Source organism: Sorghum bicolor, chromosome 9 (genome assembly GCF_000003195.3).
Source record: "Sorghum bicolor cultivar BTx623 chromosome 9, Sorghum_bicolor_NCBIv3, whole genome shotgun sequence".
Lineage (NCBI taxonomy): Eukaryota > Viridiplantae > Streptophyta > Magnoliopsida > Poales > Poaceae > Sorghum > Sorghum bicolor.
Window position 1 is genome coordinate 40,036,955 of NC_012878.2, and position 15,645 is coordinate 40,052,599.

At 43.0% G+C, this 15,645-nt stretch overlaps 1 protein-coding gene across 1 annotated transcript; it reads left to right on the top strand.

Moving 5' to 3' along the window:
• LOC8066780 (patellin-6) lies at nt 5,620–9,959 on the top strand. Its single transcript, XM_002439553.2, has 4 exons — nt 5,620–6,562; nt 6,689–6,813; nt 6,929–7,070; nt 9,416–9,959. Exons 1-4 carry the CDS (start codon nt 5,795–5,797, stop codon nt 9,674–9,676), a joined length of 1,296 nt encoding a protein of 431 aa, XP_002439598.1. The 5' UTR covers nt 5,620–5,794; the 3' UTR covers nt 9,677–9,959.

Consider the following 15,645-nt stretch of genomic DNA (forward strand, 5'->3'; position numbering starts at 1 on the left):
GCACAGCGTCCGGTGCTTCTGGGCCAGTGTCCGGCCGAGAAACACTCCCGCGACTTCTCCAATTTTCCCATCGGCGCAATAGAAGATATGCACTTCATTTTCTCAAAAAGCGCCGAAGCCCGCCTCGCAACCTCGGCGCAAGAGAGAGAGGAACCCATCCTATCTCTACCCTTCAAACTCCACCTCCTTCTCAAAGTGTGCCAACACCACAACGTGTAAACCAACATGTGCATGTGTGTTAGCATTTTCACAAACATTTTCTTTTAAGGAGTTAAGTTAGCTCACTAGGTTCTAAATGCATGCATATGAACAATGACACCTAGTGGCACTTGATAACCGCGTAGCTAAAGAATTCCCCTCTTTATAGTACGACTATCTATCCTAAATGTGATCACACCCTCTACGGTGTCTTGATCACCAAAACCAAAACCCTAAGCAATACCTTTGCCTTGATCTCCATAGAGTTTTGTTTTTCTCTTTCTTCTTTTCCAAGTTGAGCACTTGATCATCTTGTGGTCATCACCATCATCACCATGATCATCTCTTGCTCCATCACTTGGCATGTACCAACGTCATTAAGTCTACACACTTAGTATAGAGGTTAGTACTAGGGTTTCATCAATTATCCAAAACCAAACTAAGGCTTTAAATTTTTTCCATGTTGTAATTCTTTTCCAACTCAGCTACCACGTCACTCTCGGATTCAGCAAACACGTCATCGGTGTTTTGATCATAACTTCTTCATACAACATCGAAACGGGGTGATCTTGGACTCGTTGGAAAGGGGACAACAACGCTGTAGTTTTGGTTCTTGTCCCAGCTCTAGATCCTTCGTGGATTAATCGTTATGTCCATAACAAGGTGCTGCGTCCCCTATTTTGGGCTAACTTGGTCATGTATCGAATTCGGGCCTTAAGCCCATGTTGTGGGCGCCTCCCCCTAGTCGCCTCCAATCCTAGGTCGCTTCTCCTTTATATTCCATGCAGCCGTCGTTGTTTAGACTTGGGTTTTGTTTAGAGTTTAGTTTTCCATCGAGAAACTGAATCGTTCATTGTAATTGTGGTGACAAATCCTTTTACAGTGATCCAGGGCCCCCGTTCTTGATCTCCTCCACTATGTCGATTAGTCCTTTGGAACTGAGTTCTTGAACCCTCATTTGAATATTCGCGTCATTCATATCTGCAATTTTAGATTGTGTGTTTATACTTTCTTGCTCGTGTTCTTCGATTCGCTTGCAGGATGTTGATGCAAAACTGATCTGCAAACACAAAGGGCTAATACCCGATAAGGCGTGCCAGCCGATTTGACCTTACTATCGGCAAAGGTGATAACTCGAATACTTTAGTCCTGACAACAGCGATGCGCCCGGATGTCACGGCTAAGAGGTACTCACGCGGAACTTGAGAACACGCCGAGCTTAAGTCGACGAATTCCTAAGAACTCATAATAAAAAGAAAAAAAAGTATGACGAAGTCGTCGAAAAGTAGATGCTGGAATATGAGTAAAAACGTGTATTTGATTGATTTCTTGATTTATTATTACAAGGCCCTAGGGTTTATATTTATACCCTGCTCAAAGAGCTACAACCAGACACGATTAGAATTCGAATTCCAAATTATACGGAATCCGTATACAAAACGATGCAAATAATTAAGGAAATAACAAAACTATCCCTCGTGACAAACCAAAACTCCTCCACATAACAACCGGCAGCTTCCAGACTCCTCCTTTGCATCATCGGCAGATCCTTTGCCATAGTCATCGGCAGATTTTCTTATCTAGCCATCGGCACCATATTACTGCCTGTCACATTCAACTTCTCCCTCATCGGCAACCATCCTCATCGGCAACCCGCATCGTACTGCCACCTTATCCTGCCATCCTAGACACGTGCCCAAAAACGGTGTCAACACAGGAAAAGCCTTCTTGGCGAGGTCAATCAAGTTGTGCTTGGTTGATAACCAACGGAGCAGTGGTGTAACGATTGCAGGGTTCGAATCGTGCTGATTTGAAGCCGATCGCCAACGTCGAGTTCTCCACAATTGAATTTACCAATTACCTCTCGGAAGATCGGGCCTGACCCTCATCACTTTTAGATAATTGATGAAACCCAAAGTACTAACTTCTATGCTAAGTATGTGTAAATTAGATAAGGTTAGTACATACCAAATGGTGGAGCCTAAAGGATCATGGTGACGATGGTGATGACCACAAGATGATCAAGTGCTCAACTTGGAAAGAAGAAAGAGAAAATAAAGCCATATGGAGATCAACACAAAGGTATCATCTAGGGTTTTGGTTTTGCTGATCGAGACACCATAGAGGGTGTGATCATATTTAGGATAGATAGCCATACTATAAATATAAGAATTCTTTGACTAAGCAGTCTATCAAGTGCCACTAGGTGTTATTAATCATATGCATGTATTTAGAACCTAGTGAGTTGTGTTGGCACTTTTGCAAAAGAGGTGGAGGTTGAAGGGTAGACAGGGGTTTGGTATCTTAGGTGTTTTTATGGAAATAAAATGCATATTTTCCACTGTGCCGAAGGTGGAGTTGAAGAGGTGGCATGAACACCAGACAATAGGCGTGCATCCGATCAGTTCTATCTTGTAGCGCACAGAGGCCTCACTTAGGGTGGAGCACCGGACGCAGGAACCTGCGTGTTCGGTGACTTTTTGGGAGCGTTGGACGCTGTTGACCGGACGCCGACTGAACATTGTTTAGCATCCGGTCATAGTGATGTGGCTTTGCATGCAGTACTTAGAGAGCATCAGACGCTGGGTTGTGTTCGGTCACTAGACACCGGATGCGTCCGATCGTGAAAATCATGTTTTGGAACTCTCTAAGTGGCGACCAGATGTTAGGTGTCGAGTCCGGTCAGTGCGTCCATTGAGAACTTAACCAATGAGATCTAACACGTGACGTTCAAAGACAAAGGACACATGGTAGCAATCCGTGCACCGGATGCTAGGGGCTATGTCCGGTCATTCGCAATGAAGCATCTGGTGGCCCCAAGTTCTGTGAGAATAGAGAGCCAATGGCTCTATTTCTTTGGGGGGGGCTTATAAATAGTATTTAGCCGACTTAGGGTTCACCCTCTTGGCACTTTGACATACTTGACATCCTTGTGAGCCTAAGCAAACACCTCTCACTCATTTTCTTCATTGATTCATCATCATGGTGAGATTAGAAGTGATTTCAAGTGCATTTGCATGAGTAATTGCATCTAGTGGCATTTGGGGATCGTTGTGGCTACGGAGTTCTTGTTACTCTTGGTGGTTGCCACCATCTAGACAGCTTGGAGTAGCAGAGGAGGATTGGCATAAGTTGGAGATTATTCATGGTCGGCTCCGGTGATCTTATGAGGAAGTCTTGTGCCTTTCCTGACGGAGCACCAAAGACAACTCTAGTGGATTACGAGTGTCATTGATCTACCTCACTTATGGATAGATTCTTGCGGTGTCCTACGTGAGGACAAGGTTTATGCAACACCTCTTAGCCGCCGAACCACCAATTATTGGTCGACACATCGGAGACTAGCGTGCCGGCAAGCACGTGAACCTCGAGAGAAAAATATTATGTCCATCTCTTGTGTTTGATTGGATTTCTCCTGGTAGTTGGTCTTCATCATATTGATTATTTCACTTGCCTCTACACGGCAGTATAAGATCACATTCTCTCTTTTTACATTTCCGTAAAGTAGTGTAATTAGTTTTAGTTGCTAGCTTTGCCTTGTGTAGTTTAGTTCACTAGTGTAGCTTGTAGTGACATAGCTATTGAGTGCCTAGTGACCTTAGCAATTAGATTTATTGGATAGGTAGCTTGCAACCCTTATAGAGCTACAACAATTTTGCATTACGCCTTTTGTTATACTAATCATTTGCTCTAGTGCTTCGCAGAATTTTTAAATAGACTATTCATCTCCTCTAGTCATATTAGGACCTTTCAATGGAGGGCTGGCACGGTGTTGACTGAGTTCCAAAATCCAAGTAGATCTTTTTTTTAAGAAATCCAGCTTGACCTATTTTGAAATCTGGCTAATCATGTTTTTCTACATCCACCTCTAAAAGTCCTCTTTTCTTTATTCAAACTTCAAATGAGATAATCATATATGTTTTTCGATCATCTCAATGATAGAAACGCAATGGTGAAGTTGAATATACCTATCTAACAATTTTGATGGTCAACGCCTGCCCAAAACCTCTAAGCATATATGCAAGTAGGGATGAAAATGGATTGGATACGAATTGATATCACCGATATCACATTTGTTTTTATATTTCTGGTCGGATTTAGATTTGAATACGGATAATATTAACATTGTCGGATACGATACGATTGGATGTCGATATCATAAACATACGATTTAACTATTCAGATACAGATACGATATCAGATGTTCAATATTCAGACTTATCTGAATCTCTATAAACGAATTCGGTCTAGAATACGGTTAGAAAATATCTATACCATTTTCATCCCTACATGCAAGGAAACCAGTAGTACACAGCTTTGCTCCAAATCCTCGTTCGTCTCGTTGAGGCAGCATGTAGGCCAATCTGCATGAGAAGTTTACGACGTTGTTTTGAATATTGTCATGTCATATAAAACGAGAAAAAGGATGCATGAAACGCCCACTATTGATAAAAAGTTCTATTCTATGATTTAATAGACAGTTAATTTCATAACTTATATAGGGCCTGATAATCATGTTAAAAGAATTTATAACTCGATAAAATCACTTATTTTTTTCTAAAAAATGTGACAAGTCTATGGCCTTGTTTACTTCCACCAAAAACTAAATTTTTTTTAAGATTTCCCGTCACATCGAATCTTAAGACGTATGCATGAAGTATTAAATATAGACGAAAATAAAAACTAATTGTACAGTTTGGTCGGAATTGACGAGACGAATCTTTTGAGCCTAGTTAGTCTATGGTTAGACAATAACTATTACAAACAAACGAAAGTATTATAGTGTCGTGAAATTTTTTGCTTCGGAAACTAAACAAGGCCTATAAGGGCACTCACAATGCAGACTCTATCATAAAGTCTAAAGTTATTTATTACCTCGAACAATGTGGACTTAGAGTCTAAATAAGGCCTTGTTTAGTTCGCAAAAATTTTTAAGATTTCCCGTCACATCGAATCTTTGGTCGCATGCATGGAGCATTAAATATAGACGAAAATAAAAACTAATTGCACAGTTTACATGTAATTTGTGAGATGAATCTTTTAAGCCTAGTTACTCCATGATTGGACAATGTTTGTCAAATAAAAATGAAAGTGCTACAGTAGCCAAAACCTAAAAATTTTGCAAACTAAACAAGGCCTAAGACTTGGAGTCTTATTTTTTCTACCTCTTTCTTCAATAAATATGCTGCCACATCAGCAAAATAATATAAATAATATATAATTAATTATCTTAGACTCTGTGTCGTAATGAAATTTCCACTGGTCATGCTTTTCATCGTCCGCTCTTAAAATCGGCGGCGCGGGAGAGCGGGCGGCCGCGCCAGCAGGCAGCAGCCGGTGATCCTGAGCCACCAGCAGGCAGGCAGGCAGGCAGGTCCCTCTTCCTCCTTCCCGGGCCCCCGCCCAACCCCACGCGAGCGAGGCGCGGCCATCATAACGCCCCCCTTCACGCTCTTCCGCTCCACTCCAAATCCTCTCCTCCCATTTCAAAACCTCTCCTCCTCTCCTCGCCGCAGCTCCCACCATTTCCGCAGACGCCTTGTCCTCCCCTCCCCACCCCGCCGCACGTCCGCACCGCAAGCCCCACGCCACCGCCATGTCTCCCACCACCACCCCGTCGCCCGCGCCCGTGGCAGCCCCGGCCTCCAAGGGCGCCAAGCGCAGCCTCATGTCCTCGCTCATGGACGCCACCGCGCTGCTCCGCTCCTCCTCCTTCAAGGAGGACTCGTACGTCGCCGCCGCGCTGCCGTCGTCCGAGCTCCGCGCGCTCGCCGACCTCAAGGCGCTGCTCGCCACCCACCCGGACCCCATTTCCATCTGGGGCGTCCCGCTGAACCCACACTCTCCTCCCGCCGCGGCGGACGACGCTGCCCCTGCCCCAACCCCGGCACCGGTGGACGAGCGCGCCGACGTGGTGCTCCTCAAGTTCCTCCGCGCGCGGGACTTCCGCGTCCGCGACGCGCACGCCATGCTGCTCCGCTGCGCCGCCTGGCGCGCCGAGTTCGGCGCCGACGCCGTGCTGGACGAGGACCTGGGCTTCAAGGACCTCGAGGGCGTCGTCGCCTACATGCACGGCTGGGACCGCGACGGCCACCCCGTCTGCTACAACGCCTACGGCGTCTTCAAAGACAGGGACATGTACGAGCGCGTCTTCGGCGACGGCGACCGCCTCTCGCGCTTCCTCCGCTGGCGCGTCCAGGTCATGGAGCGCGGCGTGCGCGCGCTCACCCTCAGGCCCGGCGGCGTCAACGCCATCATACAGGTCACCGACCTCAAGGACATGCCCAAGCGGGAGCTCAGAGCCGCCAGCAACCAGATCCTCTCCCTCTTCCAGGACAATTACCCGGAGATGGTGGCGCGCAAGGTAAATCGACGGCCCGCCGCCTTGCTTTCCTGCCATTTCGAATTCGTATTCCTGAGCTAGCTGACTTAAACAATGCGGCCGGCCGCCGGCGCATGACCGACCCGCCCCGCCCCGCCCCGCCCGCAGGTGTTCATCAACGTGCCGTGGTACTTCTCCGTGCTCTTCTCCATGATCTCGCCATTCCTCACCGAGCGCACCAAGAGCAAGTTCGTCATCGCGCGCGAGGGCAACGTCGCCGAGACACTCTACAAGTAACTATCAGGCCATATTACCGATTTCCTTCTTTCACATTGCGCGCACCTGCAAGCTGCAATGCAAAATCGACAAGTCTAAAAGCCCGAGTTGCTCCTGCAATTCCAATCGCAGGTTCATCCGGCCGGAGCTGGTGCCGGTGCAGTACGGCGGGCTGAGCCGCGCCGGCGACCTCGAGAACGGACCACCAAAGCCGGCGTCCGAGTTCACCATCAAGGGTGGCGAGAAGGTCTTCCTGGAGATCGACGGTATCGAGGTATATACCTTCCCCAAATTTGCCTATTCGGAACGCAACGACACACTTTCAGATTGTTGGCATTTGCAATTGTGCATTGTTCAAATCTGCGTACAAACAAATTCCTCAGATTCCAGTGGGCGCAAAGAAACCACATGGTTAAAAACTAGCAGCAGTGTTCTGGCTGGGGTCCCTTCTAATTTGGCCTAGCGTGCATCACTCTCGTCTGCGTGTCTCCGGGATGCCAATTTGCGGGCTAAACAATTGCATCGCATCACCACCTGGGTACTGCGTGTGTGCTTTACGAGCAAAGATCAGACAAAAAGACGAACACCCAAGAACAAGAACAAGGCTCGTTGAGCTTCTTTTTATTTTCCGGCTTTCACCATGTCCTAGGTTGCTTGGTTCGAGCTCTTTGAGCTGACCATGTTTTTCTTCAATCTTTTTTGGGACGTGACACGTAGTACGAGGAGTGTGTATTCGTCGGATACACGTACAGTACGAGTAGAAATGGTGGAGTTGGCAGTGGCGCAGGTGCATGTGAGGGGTGGGGAGTCCTTTTTGAAATCTGTGGTGTGGGAGCTGTCCATCAAGCTCGTCGCTGGGCACGCTGCAAAAGCAGAGGACTTTGAGCCCTGTGTCGTTGCACCGCGCTACCTTTTTTTACCAGTAAACACTGCTCTCTGGAGCAGAGCTGCCGCTGCTGCAACCACTGCGAAACTGACACGGGCCATGGCCGAGGGAGCGAGGGTCATGGCTCGTTTCCGGGGTGCCGTGTCTCTTCCGGTTCACATGAGGAGAGAGAGGGAGGGAGAGAGGTTTTTGTTGGAGAGTACACATGACAAGGGAAGGAGAAAGGTCATGCACATCCAGCAGCTTCCGATCCGCATTCATCTGTGAGGAATTCTGAGGCCTTGTCAGTTCTAAAAAATTTTTAAAAAAAATTTAGATTCTCCAAGCGTATATATTTAAATATAGATAAAAATAATAATTAATTGTACAGTTTATAATTTGAGAGACAATCTTTTGAGCCTAATTAATCTATGATTAGATAATACTGCGTGTCTATTTTATAAAAAAAAGTTAAATTAAATAAGGCCTAAATTTTGCAACGCACCTGCATACTGCACTGTCCAGCTCTGGACACGATTGCTGTCAACTGTCATGACCTCGTATGCAATGTGAGAATTTCGTGAGGGTAAAAAATGGGGTGCAGTATACACACAGCACTGCCACAGTGCACACGCCAGGCAGTGGCGCCTTTTTGTAGCTTTTCTTTGCGGTTCACGCCACGGCGCGAGTTTTCACGTGCTGTCATCTCTTCTGCGCTTGGCGCAATACGGGGGTGCTTGCTGGCCTGTGAAAGTTAGAAAAGGCCGTCGCTGTTCTTTTAGGCCATACACCCAAAAAAAAACCAAAACTTTACAAGATTGTTCGTCACATCGAATCTTGCGGCACATATATAGAACATTAAATGTAGATAAAAAAGATAACTAATTACACAGTTTATTTGTAAATCACGAGACAAATCTTTTAAGTCTAGTTGCTCTATGGTTGGATAATGTTTGTCAAATAAAAACGAAAGTGCTACAGTGTTAAAATCCAAAAAAATTTTGGATCTAAACAAGGCCTAGTTTTTTACCTCTACTAGTAGCAGTGTAAACGACGAGGCCTTTTAGGGGAAGCTTTGTTGCATCTACTGCTAGTAGAAGCTGTTGTTTGTTTTTGCCTAATTGGGATTTGAGGTCTTAATAAGTGCCTACCTATTAATCTTGCTATTGCTGTCAGTGTCGGTTCACTTTACCCCCTGTAAAAAGTTTTGGGCACCGTGTTGGATTCTCATTCTGGTATGTACTTCAGGGCAATGTTCATGTGAGTCTGGCACATGGTGGGGCCCTGTCTAAGAAACTACTAGTATGGCTATCAATACATGCCAAAAGATCAACTGAAATTGTCTTGATGTACAGAAACAAACAATCGAATACAAAGTATATATTTTCTGTTTCCACGGATAAGCAAAATGTAAACTTAGGCTTTGTTTAGATACACCTAAGAACCCAACAAAATTTCCTGTCACATCGAATCTTGCGACACATGTATGAAGATTAAATATAAATAAAAAGAATAACTAATTATACAGTTTACCTGTAAATCACGAGACAAAACTTTTAAGCCTAGTTACTCCATAATTAGACAATGTTTGTCAAATAAAAACGAAAATGCTATAGTATCAAAATCCAAAATTTTTTGCATCTAAACAAGGCCTTAATTTCCATAAAGATTATACATTTATGCATGAAGTTTAATACCTAGTATGAATTGTGATCATGGAGCGTCGTCTCTAAACCATTGTCTTGGCAATTCAGGCCGGTGCAACAATAACCTGGGATCTGGTCGTCGGGGGCTGGGACCTCGAGTACGGCGCCGAGTATGTGCCGGCAGCCGAGGACAGCTACACGCTCTGCGTGGAGAAGACGAGGATGGTCTCGGCCACCGCCGACGAGCCCGTGCACAACGCCTTCACGGCGAGGGAAGCCGGCAAGATGGTGTTGTCCATAGACAACTCTGGTTCCCGGAAGCGGAAGGTTGCCGCCTACCGGTACTTCGTGCGCAAGCCGTCGGTGTAGGCCTGCTGCTGCCTTTGTGGTGCTCGTGGCGGCCGGCACCTTGCCGGCCGGTGGCCGCGAGGGGAGGTTGACGTGGAACAGACGGTGAAGGGGGCTTTGCATGCTTTGCTTGGCCTTGTTGTGGGGACTTGGTCACTTGGAGAGGTTAAGTTAGGCTATTTAATTATTAGTGCTATAACGACATGCATGTATTATGCCATATGTAGAATATAATGTAAGAGCTGTTGAACTTTTGTCATCACCACCGTTATAAAGCTAATGATGAGTTAAGTTTTTTGGATAACTCGCCTCCTCTTTCTTTTTCTTTTTTTTTTCTTTTTTTGCTTTGGATTCCTAGAGGGATTTTGGAGGATACAATGGCTGTTTCCGCTTACCAGTTTGTTGGGTGCCCACCGATTAAAATGCTTTCTTTTGGAGTTTTGCACTGTTGTGAATTCTTTGAGTATATATACGGTTTTACTGATATTTTGACACTCCAAGAGCGGGGAAAGATAAGAGAATCTACTGCTAGAGTGCTGGTCTACAAAATGCTTTGGATTTCCCTCAAAAGAAAAATGCTTTGGATTCCTACCGTACGCCCGTGCGAGACATCTATAAAGTAAAGCTGTTTCTATACAACCTACAATTCCCTCAGTCCCTTAAATAAGAGTTGTTATGTAAATTTTGCCGGTCAAAATTTTTTAACTTTAAATAGGTTTATATAAAATACATACAATGTTTATATTTTTAAATAAATTTATTATGAAAGTATTTTCAATGATCTACCTAATGATACTAATTATGTACTATAACTATTAATATTTTGGAAGTACATCAGTAGAAAAAATATGCTATTATATCTTTATTCTAAGTTAAACTATTACAAGCTTAGACTAATTTATATAAATAAGAACTCATATCTATGATATTGAGTTAGTATTATTGAATTTATCATGAAATGTATTTTCGTAAAATATTTATGATATCAAATTAGTAGTATTAAAAATATATAATATATTTATTTTTGTAATATGATTGTTGACACATTTTCTTGAGATAAGCTTAGTTGGAAAAGGTCTACATAACCCCCAAACTATCAAGAGTGGACTACTTCACACTACAAACCGGATATTCTACTCTCTAGACTTTCAAAATCGGTCAAATGACACCATCGAGTGGTTTTGGAGGGTTGTTTTATCTTTTCATTTTTTATTTATTTCCGTTAAACATTTGAAAAATCATAATAAATCACAAAAAAATCATAAAATAAAAAAATCAATTTTGTTGGACTCCTGATGAGTAGATCTACACAGTAAATATATAATATGTATACTTTAGTACAAAGTTTTTGTTGTTGCTTTAAATCTATGTTTTTCTGTAATTAAATCGAATAATTCATATGTAATTCCTATGGTCTAATTGTGGTAAAATTTTATGGTGGTCTCATTATTGTATGCTTGAACAAATTTCATACTCATTGGATCACGTATTCACGTATAACTTAGTTATAGATAAAGCATAAATTTAACAAGAATAAAGCTAAATAAATCTATAACAAAGTTGTATATGATCCAACGGGTACGAAACTTTTACTATAGTTCAAGTATACAATAATGAGTCCATCATAAAAATTTTACCACAATTGAACCATAGGAACTACATATATGAATTATTCAAATTAATTATAGAAAAAACATATATTTAAAGCTACAGCAAAAACTTTGTACTAAAGTATACTATATTATATATTCACTATGTAGATCTGCTCATCAAGAGATCAACAAAATTAAAATTTTCATTTTATGATTTTTTGTGATTTATTATAATTTTTCAAAGATTCGGCGGAAATAAATAAAAAAGAAAAAGACAAAAACACCCTCCAAAATAGCTCGAGAGAGAGAGAGAGAGAGTTATTTGACCGGTTTTGAAAGTTCAGATGATAGAATATCCAGTTTTATAGTTTGGAGGGTGAAGTAGTTCACCATAGATAGTTTGGGGGGGTATGTAGACTTTTTCCGTCAAACATAGGATAGTTTGTCTATAAAACCATAATGAAAATTTGTTTTAATACAGGAAGGGGTGTTTGCAGAGGAGCACTTTTACTAGTGTTTGCCACTGCTAAAAGATGAATCCTCGAATAAATGTGACTTTCTTATGCCACTAGTAAGGCCTTGTCTAGATCATTTTTTTTATTTAGACACTATAGCACTTTCGTTTATTTGACAATTATTATCCAATCATAGACTAACTAAACTCAAAAGATTTGTATCACAAATTACAGACAAACTGTACAATTAATTATTTTTTGATATGTATTTAATTAGATTAATTATGAAATACTCCCTCCGTATAGAATTTAGAAATTGTTTTGGACAAGGTTTAGGTCAAACATTGGGAATATAAATCATCAATAACTTTTAAGTTATTGAGTTTGCAAATATAAAATTATACGAATAGATTTGTCTTGAAAAATACTTTTATAAAAGTATACATATATCATTTTTCCTAAATATTTTTATAAAAATAAGAAGTCAAAGTTATATTTTGGAGACCGTGTCGTTGTCCTAAACGACTTCTAAATTCTATACGGAAGGAGTATATTTTTATAATAAATGCATTTAGACATATAAATATTAATATTACTTTTTAGAAGCTCGGTTTAACTTAGGAAAATTTAACTCATCCTAAACCTAAAATTACATTTTTTAGACAAAGGGAGTAAGATTCAATTTTATAATATTTTTTTATTAATGACTAGTACTACAACACAAAAATTGAAAGGAATTTCGTAGCATCTTGGTGTTATTGTTACAATGTATTATTTTAGCAACTAATGAAATTTCCTAGGATCACACTTTCATCATTGCGAGCAACCTATTGTAATTATTACAACCAAAGTCTAGCCTTAAAGACCGCATGAAGTCAAACCATGAGATGGAGTAGTAGTACACCATTTATCTTCATGACTACTTGACTAGTTACAGACTTTACATTTGAGAACAACTGAACAAGACAAGTAATAGTGCCTTCATACAGGCTTTTGTACGTACTAGGGCAATGGTGGTCTGGATCACTTTGTGCCGCAAAGCTAGGGTTTTAAGATTAGGGTAGAATAAAGCGGGTCCTTAAGCAAGGAAAGGGAGCTTATTACGGGCTTTGTTTACGGCGCCCGAGCCCGAAGAAGGAAGAACCTAGCGGATGCTGTGATAGGGTGGTCCTATGCTACTGCTGGTCCTTGTGTTGTGCTGTCTGATCTGGTGTGTGAGGAAGCAAAACTGGTGATCGCAGGCAGGCCGATGTGCATCTTTGTCGCTGGTCAGACAGAGGGTCAAGTGCTCATCCTTGCTTTATTTATCTTTTTTCCTTCTTTTCGGGAACACTGCCAGTGCCCCAAAATAAAGCTGCCCCCTTGACCCTGGCCCTCATCGCCTCTCGTAGTCTTGCTCCCCTTTCCTACTACTATTTTGCTAATTTTTGGGGTCCTGAGATATTTGAATACTCCTGCATTTTATTTTATTTTATTTTATTTTATTTTATTTTATTTTATTTTATTTTATTTTATATAACTAATGTTTTGCTGACAGTGCTGTTGTGCATCCACACAGTACTCCTAGCACCCTGCAGTTTGTTGAAGCATACTTTTATGTTTTTTTTTGGTTAAAAACAACTGACTCTAATTCATCATTTGAAACATTTCTTGAGAGAATCTGAATGCAGAAAGTTTCTACGAGAGTATGGATTCCCGCTAAAAAGATCAGCACGTAGAAGCCATAATCATGGTGTACTTCTTGCTTACTGGTACTTATGAACTACTAATATGATACAAGCATCAAAATGTGAGAGTGAAAAATGTTTGCACACGTGAGTATTTTGATTAACCACATGTTTTTTTAAGAGTAACCAAAAGGATTAGCACGACAATTCGCAGGCATGCGAGCATGCACATGGGATCAATGATGCCACCAGGTAATTAAAGTGGAATGATGCCTACTCATGCCATGTTTTGCATCATTACGATTGCAAGGTTGATTGGCTACATCAAAGTAGGGTCGGGATGCATATGTACGATTGCAAGGTTTAGGCCTTGTTTAGTTCCAAAAAATTTTGCAAAACAGGTACTGTAGCACTTTCGTTTGTTTGTGACAAATATTGTCCAATCATGGATTAACTAGGCTCAAAAGATTCATCTCATCAATTCCGACCAAACTATGCAATTAGTTTTTATTTTTATCTATATTTAATACTCCATGCATGCGTCTAAAGATTCGATGTGACAGAGAATCTGAAAAATTTTGCAAAATTTTTTGGGAAGTAAACAAGGCCTAAATCATATGCCCGTGCTCTTTTGGGAGGGGGTTCAGACGCCAGTTAGCTGCAGGTTGTATGCAGCGCCCGTGGGCCATTTGACAGCCCAAAATCTCGCTCCATTTTCCGTGCAAGTCTTTTGATGCCTCCATCTTTTGCTCCAAAAGATGTGTCCACTCGATCGGCAACTACCTATAAACTAGAGCCATCAAATTAAAGGCCTCTACTTAATGTATAGTAGATTAAATCACACAAAGCTACCGGGTTTGTTTCCATGGTAGTGACTCCTAGTTTTTTTTTTACTTTGAGACAATGTTTATTCATGTAGCTAGATCCAAGAGCAACGCTCAAATAAAAACCCCAACACATAGATGTGTTTGGTTCTCTTCTCCACCTAGCTTGCTAGCAAAAGCAAACGAAGCCAATCCAAACCTGACTCCACTAATGCAAGGTGGGTGTGTTTGGTTTGCTTGTACTAGTGGAGTCTGGCTTGTGTAGATGTTTGGTTCACTGACTAGCTTGGATAGAATCATCGCATCTGAACATAGATAAGCTTACATCCATTGAAGCAATTCGTCGAACAGGTGCAGGGCAGCCACCGTCCCGATGCTTGCATCATTGAACAGGGAGCACACCAGCACCACGGCCGCATCTGAACACGATGAGGTCCCCGATCCCAGCCACTACCGCCAAGCACACGCCCAAGCACACCAACCTTGCCTCGAGCTTCGTGAGGAGCGCGCCCTGCGTCCGCCCTGCCGCCGTCTCGTCTCCCTGCGCCGCTTGGATCTCGCCAGAGACGGCGCCGGCCACGCGCGCGACCGTCCTCTGCGTGGCGCAACCGCCCTCCGCGTTATTGCCTGCCTCGAGCGCAAGGAGCGCCTGCAACGCCGGCCCTCGTACCTCCCCGGCCTCGACCCTCCGCACGGCGTCCCAAATAGAGGCCGCGCCCTCCCCAGCCTCGACCCTCCGCCGGTGGATCCGCTCCGCGTCGCGCCGCCGTCCGCGCCTACGTCGCCAGTGGATCCGCGCCGCCCGCGCCGCTCGAGGCCATCCGCCGGTGGATCCGTTCCGTGCTGCGCCACCGTCCGCGCCCGCACCGCCGTCCGCGCCTGGTGGATCAGCACCGCTCGAGGCCAAGAAGAGGAGGAGGGCTCGCTGGGAGGAGCAACGAAGACCGAAGGTGACGCGAACCATCACTCGCCCCTGGCCAAGCCAGGCTACTCGCCCCTGGCCAAGCCAGGCTCCGCGAGAACAGCCGAATTGGCTGTTTCTAGCAAGCCACCCAAATCCTCTAATTTGGGTTTGCTGGAGCCTGGCTAGCAGACCAACCAACCAAACAAGCTTAGGTTGCATTCCACAAACCTGGCTAGACCCTTATGCAGGCAACCAAACACACTCATATTGTCTCCAAGTTTGTACATACAAAATAATACAATGGTACCAAATAATTGTCATTGGATTCATCATAAATGTATTTGTAGAGTATACTCCCTTCATACTCAAAAATAAAATTGTTTTAGACAAGGTTTGGATCAAACATTAGAAATATAAATCATGAATAACTTTTAAGTTGTTGAATTTGAAAATATAAAAATCATATGGATAGATTTATCTTGAAAAATACATTTACTAAATTATACATATATCACTTTTTGATAAATATTTTTATAAAAAATAGGAAG

Excerpts from the sequence above, each read along its gene's own strand:
- LOC8066780 (XM_002439553.2), top strand. The coding sequence starts at position 5,795 with ATGTCTCCCACCACCACCCCGTCGCCCGCGCCCGTGGCAGCCCCGGCC. Across the intron at positions 6,814-6,928 it reads GTCGCCGAGACACTCTACAA|GTTCATCCGGCCGGAGCTGG; the intron begins GTAACTATCAGG and ends TTCCAATCGCAG. Across the intron at positions 7,071-9,415 it reads TGGAGATCGACGGTATCGAG|GCCGGTGCAACAATAACCTG; the intron begins GTATATACCTTC and ends TTGGCAATTCAG.